The 9,814-nt window shown below is 42.6% G+C and overlaps 1 protein-coding gene across 1 annotated transcript; it reads left to right on the forward strand.

Annotated features, from left to right (window-relative positions):
• The first annotated feature begins 6,959 nt into the window (after positions 1-6,959).
• LOC115954904 lies at positions 6,960-9,069 on the forward strand. The gene is made up of 3 exons (XM_031072907.1): positions 6,960-7,164; positions 7,266-8,808; positions 9,021-9,069. The coding sequence occupies exons 1-3, from the start codon at positions 6,960-6,962 to the stop codon at positions 9,067-9,069; spliced, it is 1,797 nt and encodes a 598-aa protein (XP_030928767.1).
• The last annotated feature ends 745 nt before the right edge of the window (positions 9,070-9,814 follow it).

Here is a 9,814-nt window from a genome sequence, read left to right on the forward strand (position 1 = left end):
GTCAAGTTAGTTAACAACTCACACAATCACACACTCACACTCACATGCACAACTACAAACAGTCAAACACAATCTCTCTCACTCCGTTTCCATTAAAACCAAAAGAAAGGGGCTGATGGCTTACCGTGATTTTCCGCAGGAAGCTGCTGTTGCTGCTGCGAGGCGCAACTAAGGCCGGCGAGACCGTGAGTGAGAGGCTAGAGGAGAGGCGACTGGGCAAGAGAGAGAGAGAGAGAGTTAAGGGTCCCAGGTCTTGAATAGGATGAATTTATAGTGAGGTAACTTAGGTAAGTGTCTGAAAACCTACACAAAACTGTGCTGTTTTGTGTTTTTTATTTTTTATTTTTTATTTTTTTTTTATAATAACCCAATACAACAACGTTTTACTAAAAAAATTAAAATAGATACACACCTAAAAGATGTCATTCCCTGATCTGAACTGAAAATATTTTTCTCTGTTTGTATTGGTTTGGTTCGGCTCTACTTGGTGCGTGCTTTACGTCTCTGATGTCCTCACCGCACTAGCATCGGAGCTCTATTCACGATCCGATCGCCTGCATCGTCTTTGTTGGTCGGTGGCAATGGCGGTGCGGGAGGGTCGGTGCCGGTTGGTGTTGTCGGCTCTGGTGCTAGTTCACACACCCCTAGCCAGAATGATGTTTTTTAATTTTTTGAATTTTTTTGATATTTTTTTTTGCGAATTCTCTATTAAGGGTCGGGTAGGAACGGAATTCGGAACAAAATTTTTTTTCTCTCTTTCTCGTCCTTCCTCAGCTCGGTTTGGATAGAAATATTGCCGGAATGATGTTATTTAATTTTTTGAATTTTTTTGCTATTTTTTTTGGAATTTTCTCACTTGGGTCAGGTAGGAACGGAATTCGGGACGAAAATTTTTTCCCTCTTTCTCCGCCTATCTCAGCCCCGATTGGATAAAAATAATTTCGAAATAGTGTTTTTAAAATTTTGAATTTTTCTATTGTTTTTCGAAATTTTCTATCTCGGGTCGAGTAGGAACGGAATTCGAAAAAAAAAAAATTCTTCTCTCTTTCTCGGCCTATCACAGCCCGGTTTGGATAGAAATATTACTAGAATGATGTTTTTTAATTTTTTGCTATTTTTTTTGGAATTTTCTTGCCTGGGTCGGGTAGGAACGGAATTCGGGATGAAATTTTTTTTCACTCTTTCTCATCCTATCTCAACCCTGTTTGGATAGAAATATTGCCGGAATGATGTTTTTCAATTTTTGAATTTTTTTGAATTTTCTAGCCCGGGTCGGGTAGGAACGGAATTCAAGATGAAAATTTTTTTCTCTCTTTCTTCGTCTATCTCAGCCCGGTTTGGATTGAAATAACATTGGAATGGTGTTTTTTAATTTTTTGATTTTTTTTTGCTATTTTTTTTTGTATTTCCTAATTCGGGTCGGGTAGGAATGGAATTTGGAACTAATATTTTTTTTCCTCTTTCATGGCATATCTCAGCCGGTTTGGATGGAAATACTGCCAGAATGATGTTTTTTAATTTTTTGATTTTTTTTTGCGAATTCTCTATTCAGGGTCGGGTAGGAGCGGAATTCGGAACGAAAATTATTTTCTCACTTTCTCGGCCTATCTCCGCACGGTTTGGATAGAAATAATGCTAGAATGATGTTTTTCAATTTTTTGATTTTTTTTTCCTATTTTTTTGGGTATTTTCTAGCTTGGGTCAGGTAGGAAGGGAATTCGGGACGAAATTTTTTTTCTCTCTTTCTTGGCCTATCTCAGCCCAGTTTGGATAGAAATATTGCTTGAATGAAGATTTTTAATTTTTGAATTTTTTTGCTTTTTTTTTTTTTGGAATTTTCTAGCCCGGGTTGGGTAGGAACGGAATTCAGGACGAATTTTTTTTTTCTTTCTCGGCCTATCTCTGCCCGGTTTGGATAGAAATATTGTCGGAATGATGTTTTTAATTATTTTTAATTCTTTTGCTATTTTTTTGGAATTTTCTAGCTCGGGTCGTGTAGGAACGGAATTCGGGACGAAATTTTTTTTTCTCTCTTTCTCTGCCTATCTTAGCCTGGTTTGGATTGAAATAATGTTGGAATGGTGTTTTTTATTTTATTTGAATTTTTTTGCTTTTTTTTTTTTTTTGGGTATTTCCTAGCTCAGGTCGGGTAGGAATGGAATTCGGAACTAATATTTTTTTTCCTCTTTCATGGCCTATCTCAGCCCGGTTTGAATAGAAATAATGCAAGAATGATGTTTTTTAATTTTTTGATATATTTTTGCAAATTCTCTATTAAGGATCGGGTAGGAATGGAATTCGGAACGAAATTTTTTTTCTCACTTTCTCAGCCTATCTCAGCACGGTTTGGATAGAAATAATGCTGAAATGATGTTTTTTAATTTTTTGAATTTTTTTGATATTTTTTTGGAAAATTTCTATCCCGGGTCGGGTAAGAACGAAATTCGAGAAGAATTTTTTTTTTTTTTTCACTTTCTTGGCATGTCTCTGCACGGTTTGGATAGAAATATTGCAGGTATGTTGTTTTTAAATTTTTTGAAATTTTTTGCTATTTTTTTGAAATTTTCTAGCCCAGGTTGAGTAGGAACGGAATTCGGGATGAAATTTTTTTTTCTCTCTTTCTCCACCTATCTCAGCCCCGATTGGATAGAAATAATGTCGGAATGGTGTTTTTTAATTTCCTGAAATTTTTTTGCTATTTTTTTGGAAATTTTCTATCCAAGGTCGGGTAGGAACGAAATTCGAAAATCTTTTTTTTTTTTTTTCTCTTTCTCGGGCTATCACAGCCTGGTTTGGAAATAAATATTACTGGAATGATGTTTTTTAATTTTTTGAATTTTTTTTTGGAATTTTCTTGCCCGGGTGAGTAGGAATGGAATTTGAGATGAAATTTTTTTTCACTCTTTCTTATCCTATCTCAACCCAGTTTGGATAGAAATATTGCCGGAATGATGTTTTTTAATTTTTTGAATTTTTTTTTTTAATTTTCTAGCCCGGGTCGAGTAGGAATGGAATTCGAGACGAAAATTGTTTTCTCTCTTTCTCCGCCTATCTCAGCCCGGTTTGGATTTAAATAATGTTGGAATGGTGGTTTTCAATTTTTTGAATTTTTTTGCTATTTGTTTTGGTATTTCCTAGCCTGGGTCGGGTAAGAATGGAATTTGGAACTGTGTGGTCAAAGAATTTGACAACCCTGGCCCACTTTATACTAAGCCCAAGGCCCACGTCGAGGAGGAAGAAATGGCTGAGGACGAACGAAGAAAGCCCAAATGGCCTAGAAACATCGCCGAGGACAATCCTTTTCTCGGCCATCCCAAATCCTAGAAGGGAAGAACGGCACGCCATCAAAGGCAGCCTCCCAGAGCGTCCCAAGAAAAAGGACAAGTACAGTAGGACATCCATGGGAGCATGGTGTAGGAGCAATTCAAGGAGAAACTATCACCTCTGCATTAAATGCCCCCAACTAACGTTCTGGCCGCATTAATGAGGAAATGACCCCTGAACAATGCGGTCTTAGTTGCTGCAACTCATAGAAGGTTTGGGAAGGTGGCTGATGGGACAAGCACTCGAGTAGTGACCTGCGTGATCAACAGATGGAGGGCCAAGATCGACTGGAAGGAGATATATAATGTGAGAAATCCTCCAGGAAAAGGAGATCGGGAATTAGAAGGAGAATACGGTAGCAATTTGCATGATCTTGGAAACTTTTGTAACCAAGCACTGAAGAAAGAATAAGAACAATAATTTCCTCGAAAGAAATGCCCGAGGACAAAATTTCATACTTTAGCCTACATCCTTGTTATTCAACCCACTCATAACCATGTCTAGTTGTTGTAACCCTCACTAAGGCCTAGTTCTTAAACCCATTATCTATAAATTTATTGTATTGGGCTAGTTGAGCTTGAGTCCACTCATCTAATAGAAGAAGTGCTCAAACCCAGTCCCTACAATTGGCGTCGTCTGTGGGAAGGACTCGTGTGTTAGTAAGGACAACAATCAAGCATGGTAGGATCAACCCTCATCAAGCAAGCTCCCATTAGCCCGAACCGGCTAGATCCCAACAAGAGGGTAACTTTCCTAACCCTGAGCGTAATCGAAATGAAAAGAATGGAAGGTTTCGAGAGGGAAGTGTGCACACCACTCAAACCAGCAAAAGCTATTCTCGTGTGGGCAGTCACGTGCTCCAGAGACAAAATAACAACCAGGCCATGCAACCAGAGGAAGTTAGGAGTCATGTATCCCAGAGATAGAATGATAAGCAAGCCATGCAATGAGAGATAGACGATCTGAAGAGAAAGCTGCGCCATGCACAACGAAGGGGATCTCATTCTAGGCCTGACATGCCCTCCGATGATGAAAGTGATGATGACTATAGGTAAAGATCGAAAACTCCTCCAAGCGAGACTTTCTCTCACGAAGAAGAGCACTACCGGAGGCGTGAACGTAAAAGCCCATCTCCTAGGGGCTTGGGAAACGATGCCATGAGCAGGGCACTAGATTAACTCTCCAAATCACCTTTCGCACGCCACATAGAAGGGGTTACACTCCCTCGACGATTCCAGCAGCCAACCTTCGCCATTTATAACGGCAAAACAGACCCCGTGGAGCGTGTGAGCTAGTTTAACCAAAGGATGGCTGTCCATTCTAAAAACGAGACACTGATGTGCAAGGTTTTCCTATCTAGCTTGGGACCAGTGGTGATGAGGTGTTTAATGGCTTAAAGACGAATTCCATAGATACGTATAGGCAGCTAACCCAAGCTTTTGAATCCCGTTTCGTTACAAACAGCAAAGCTCCTCGGCTCTTGAGTGCTTTATTGTCTTTATCCATACATGATAGAGAAACTCTAAAAGCCTACTCGAATAGATATTGGGAGATGTATAATGAAATGGACAACAATTTTGACGATGTCGCCATCAACACCTTCAAAAATAGTCTCCTAGCTGAGCACGGCTTGAGGAAGTCTCTGACTGGCAAGCCTGCCACCAGTGTGCGCCAACTGATGGATCGAATCGATAAGTATAAACGAGTAGAGGAGGACCGGTTGTAAGGTAAGGGAAAAGAGAAGTTTATCCCTTAGGAGAGGAGGGATTTCAAGTCGGAGCGATGTAACAATAACTGCCCGAGGAGAGATTTTGTAGGGCAATCCGAAGTAGCCAATACACAGACTGTCAATACTGTATTCCGAGAACCAATACATCGGGTGTTGGAGAAAATCAAGAATGAGCCGTACTTTAAGCGGCCGAACAAGATGGTTGGAGAGTCCACAAAACGCAATCAGAACTTTTATTTCAATACCATTTGGACCACAGACATACCATAGAGAACTGCTGGAACCTCTGGAACTATCTGGACCAGCTAGTCCAAGAAGGAAAGCTGAAACACCTTCTGCATCATCCCAGTGGTCATCAAGGCCAGACCTATCAGGAACCCTAGAGAGATACTGCCCTAAGGCCACCTATAGGGACGATCAATGTAATCTTGGCCGTGCTAGGAAGAACAGGCACATGCCCTTCACGAGTGTTATCTGTGGCTCAGCGGCCTGCCAAGGAGTCCCAACTAGAGCCGAAGAGGGCCAGGATGAATTTTCACCTAATCTTGAGTTTTTCAGAAGACAAGATCTGAACCACCCAACCCCATGACGATGCGCTGTTGATCACTCTCAAAATTAGGGACTATGATGTGAAAAGAGTGATGATGGATGGTGGCAGTGGGGCTGAGGTTATGTACCCTGACCTCTACAAGGGGCTGAGGTTAAAACCGAAAGATTTGATGCCCTATAACTCTCCTTTGATGAGCTTCGACGAAAAGCTTGTCATTCCAAAAGGCATGATTAGGCTACCCATCCAAACCGGCCCAGAGATAGTGGAGGTGAACTTTATCGTGGTGGACACCTACTCTCCCTATACAGCCATCGTCGGTAGGCCCTGGCTCCATACCTTAGGGGCTGTTGCCTCCTCATTGCATCAGAAGGTGAAATTCCCATCAGGGGACTAGGTTCTCGAAATCCGTGGTTGCTAATCCACGACAAGGCAGTGTGTGGTGGCTGCCATCTCACATTGGCTCGATGCGGAGTCCTCGGCCTCTGCTGAAAAGAATTTATAGCAATCAAGGGCCTTGGTGATGCCTCTTAATACAGCTACCGAGGAGGCGAAATGCGAAGATCTAGAGGAGGTGGTTATTGGTGGTGACCCGGAGAAGTTCTTTCGAGTAGGGGCTCAGCTGCCTCTTCGGGAGAAGGAGGAGTTGGTTGAGTTTCTCAAAAGAAATATTGACTTATTTGCATGGGATGCTTGCGATGCTCTCGGGATTAATCCAACCTTCATCTGTCACCATCTCAATGTCAACCCGTCCATTACTCCCAAGAAGCAGCCACCTTGTCGCCCATTAAGAGAGCATGCCAATGCAATTAGGGACGAAGTGGCAAAGTTTAAGCGTGCAGGGGCTATCAAAGAGGTTTTTTACCCCGAATGGTTGGCCAACACCGTGGTGGTCAAAACGAAAAGTGGAAAATGGCGGGTTTGTGTAGATTTCACGAACCTAAAATTTCCAAAAGACCCATTCCCCATGCCTCGGATAGACCAGCTGGTGGATGCAACAGCAGGCCATCCTCAGATGAGCTTCTTAAATGCCTTTCAAGACTATCATCAAATACCACTAGCCCTGGAGGATCAGGAGAAAACAGCTTTCGTGACACCTACTAGGAACTACCACTACAAGGTAATGTCGTTCGGTCTAAAGAACGCAGGGTCCACTTATCAAAGGATGATGACAAGAATGTTCGAGTCGCAGTTGGGCAAGAGCATCGAAATCTATGTTGATGATATGGTGGTGAAGAGTAAAGTGGTGTCCGAGCATTTAAGAGACCTCGACAGCACCTTTAATGTCTTAAGCACAAGCTACACCTAAATGCTTCCAAATGCTCATTTGGCGTGGGATCAGGCAAATTTTTAGGCTACATGGTTACTCATAGGGGAATTAAGGTTAACCCTGACCAGATCAAGGCTATTAATGATTTAAAACCACTGCAAAATGCCAAGGAGGTCCAAAAGCTTACTGGAATGATCGCAGCCCTGAATCGATTCATTTCCAAGTTGGAGGATAGATGCAGACCGTTTTATCTCTTAATCAACAAGTGGAAAGGATTTGAGTGGTCCGAGGACTGTATTATGGCCTTCCAGCAACTCAAGGAATACCTATCCCAACCACCTATCATGTCCAATCCTGAGGCCGATGAAGTCCTATACGCACGTATATTGCTGTAGCCTCTAATGCTGTGAGTTTGGTGCTAATACGGGATGACAATGGCCTTCAAAAGACAGTCTATTATGTGAGCAAGTCGCTGCATGAAGCTGAGGTCAAATACTTACCCCTGGAGAAAGCCATACTGGCTGTGGTCCATGCTACCCGAAAGCTTCCCCATTATTTCCAAGCCCACACAGTGGTTGTTTTAACCCAACTACCCTTGAAGTCTGTACTTCGGACTACTGATTACATTGGAAGGATTTCCATATGGAGCAAAATTCTAGGAGCTTTTGACATCAAGTATATGCTTCGGACCTCCATAAAGGGCCAGGTCCTAGCTAACTTGGTAGCCGAATTTGCTGAACCACCAGTTGAAATAGTAGTAGAGGAGCGCAACATGGATGGAAAATCGGTTGGAGTAATCTCTACGCCAGGACCTCCATGTTGGAAGGTGTACGTTGATGGTGCAGCAAATCAAAGGGGGTCCGGAGTGGGGCTAGTCCTAATATCTCCTGAGAAGACTACCATAGAGAAATCCCTGAGACTTGGGTTCTCGGCCACGAATAACGAAACCGAATATGAGGCCTTGTTACAAGGAATGGCCATGGTGCAGAAAATGGGAGGAAAAGCAATAGATATGTTCTCGGACTCGAGACTAGTAGTGGGCCAGGTAAAGGGAGAGTTGGAAGCCAGAGATGCGAGGATGCAAGAGTACCTAAGCCAAGTCAAATGCTTGCAATCAGACTTCGATCTTTTCAGCCTGTCACATGTCTCCAGAAGTGGAAACACTTATGCAAATTCATTGGCCACGCTTGCTACCTCCTTGGCAGGGGGTTTGCCTCGAGTTATTCTTGTCGAGCATCTGGATAGAGCAAATGAAGTTGCAAAAGGCATGGTCCATATCCATGAGATTAGAATGGGTCCTAGCTGGATGGACCCTATAGTGAGGTTCCTCAAAGATGATATCCTGCCCGAGGAGAAGTCAGAGGCTGAAAAAATAAGAAGAAACACCTATCGGTTCTGGTTGTTTGAGGACCACAAATTGTATAAGCGCTCCTATTCTAGGCCATATTTACTGTGTGTTCACCCTGAAGCATCAGAATTACTGCTTGAAGAGCTGCACGAAGGGATCTATGGGAGTCACACAGGAGGAAGGTCTCTGTCACACCGAGCCATTACCCAGGGATATTGGTGGCCGGGGATGCAGAAGGAAGCCCTAGAATATGTTAATAAATGTGACCAGTGCCAAAGGTTTGCCCCTAATATTCATCAGCTAGGAGGGGTCTGTAAGTGGCTGTTCGCCCAGTGGGGCCTGGATATTGTAGGCCCTTTTCCCAAGGCAGTAAGAAATAAGAGATATCTGTTGGTCGGCACAGATTACTTCACCAAATGGGTCGAAGCCGAGCCATTGGTCAACATCAGAGATGTGAATGTTAAAAAATTCATCTGGAGAAACATTGTTACACGATTCGGAGTCCCTCGTACCCTCATTTCAGATAATGGACTCCAATTTGACAGCAAGGCCTTCAAAAGATACTGTTGCGAACTGGGGATCACTAACAGGTACTCAACTCCAGCTTATCCTCAAGGAAATGGACAGGCCGCTGTCAACATGGTCATAGTCAATGGGCTTAAGAAGAGACTGGATGACGCCAAGGGAAGATGGGTAGAAGAGCTGTCACACGTATTATGGACTTACCGAACTACACCACGGCGGTTAATAGGGGAGACACCTTTTGCCATGACCTATTGGGTTGAGGCTGTTATCCCTCTAGAGACAAGCTTCCCAACGCTGAGGACGAGCTCTTTCACTCCAAGCAGTAATGATGAACTACTAGGGAAGAGCCTAGATCTAATCGATGAACGAAGAGAAAAGGCAGTGATCCAGTTGGCCTATTACCACCAGAAACTTAAGCAGGGATATGATGCCAATGTGAAGCTTAGACCACTAGCACCAGAGGACTTAGTGTTGAGGAAAGTTGTGGGTGCTGCCAAAAACCCATCTTGGGGAAAGTTGGAACCCAACTGGGAAGGACCATACCGAATTAATTCAGTAGCAGGAATAGGTGCATACTACTTAGAAGACTTAAATGAGAAAACTGTACCTCGTCCATGGAATGTAAATAACCTGAGAAGGTATTATTATTAACAAAAGCATTTCTCTAATTCCAATTTTAAGTCCATTATGATTATATGTCTTGTATCTTGGCAACCATCTAAGTACTAGACAGAACCAAGGTCTTGTATGGTCCTTGGACTCAAACCTATGGGGAAACTAATTACTTCAAGAAAAATCTAAGTACTAGACAGAACCAAGGTCTTGCATGGTCCTCGGACTCAAACCTATGGGGAAACTAGTTACTTCAAGAAAAATCTAAGTACTAGACAAAAATAAGGTCTTGCATGGTCCTCGGACTCAAACATATAGGGAAACTAGATACTTCAAGAAAAATCTAAGTACTAGACAGAACCAAGGTTTTGCATGGTCCTCAAACCAATGGGAAAACTAGTTACTTCAAGAAAAATCTAAGTACTAGACAGAACAAGGTCTTGCATGGTCCTCGGACTC

This window comes from Quercus lobata, chromosome 1, assembly GCF_001633185.2.
Source record: "Quercus lobata isolate SW786 chromosome 1, ValleyOak3.0 Primary Assembly, whole genome shotgun sequence".
In the NCBI taxonomy this organism is placed as follows: Eukaryota; Viridiplantae; Streptophyta; class Magnoliopsida; order Fagales; family Fagaceae; genus Quercus; species Quercus lobata.

What these genes read in the sequence shown, in the direction of transcription:
- LOC115954904 (XM_031072907.1), top strand. Translation starts at nt 6,960, where the DNA reads ATGGTTACTCATAGGGGAATTAAGGTTAACCCTGACCAGATCAAGGCT. An exon ending in ATTTGAGTGGTCCGAGGACT is followed by an intron (nt 7,165 to 7,265) that starts GTATTATGGCCT and finishes ATATTGCTGTAG; the next exon opens with CCTCTAATGCTGTGAGTTTG. An exon ending in GAACTGGGGATCACTAACAG is followed by an intron (nt 8,809 to 9,020) that starts GTACTCAACTCC and finishes TTATCCCTCTAG; the next exon opens with AGACAAGCTTCCCAACGCTG.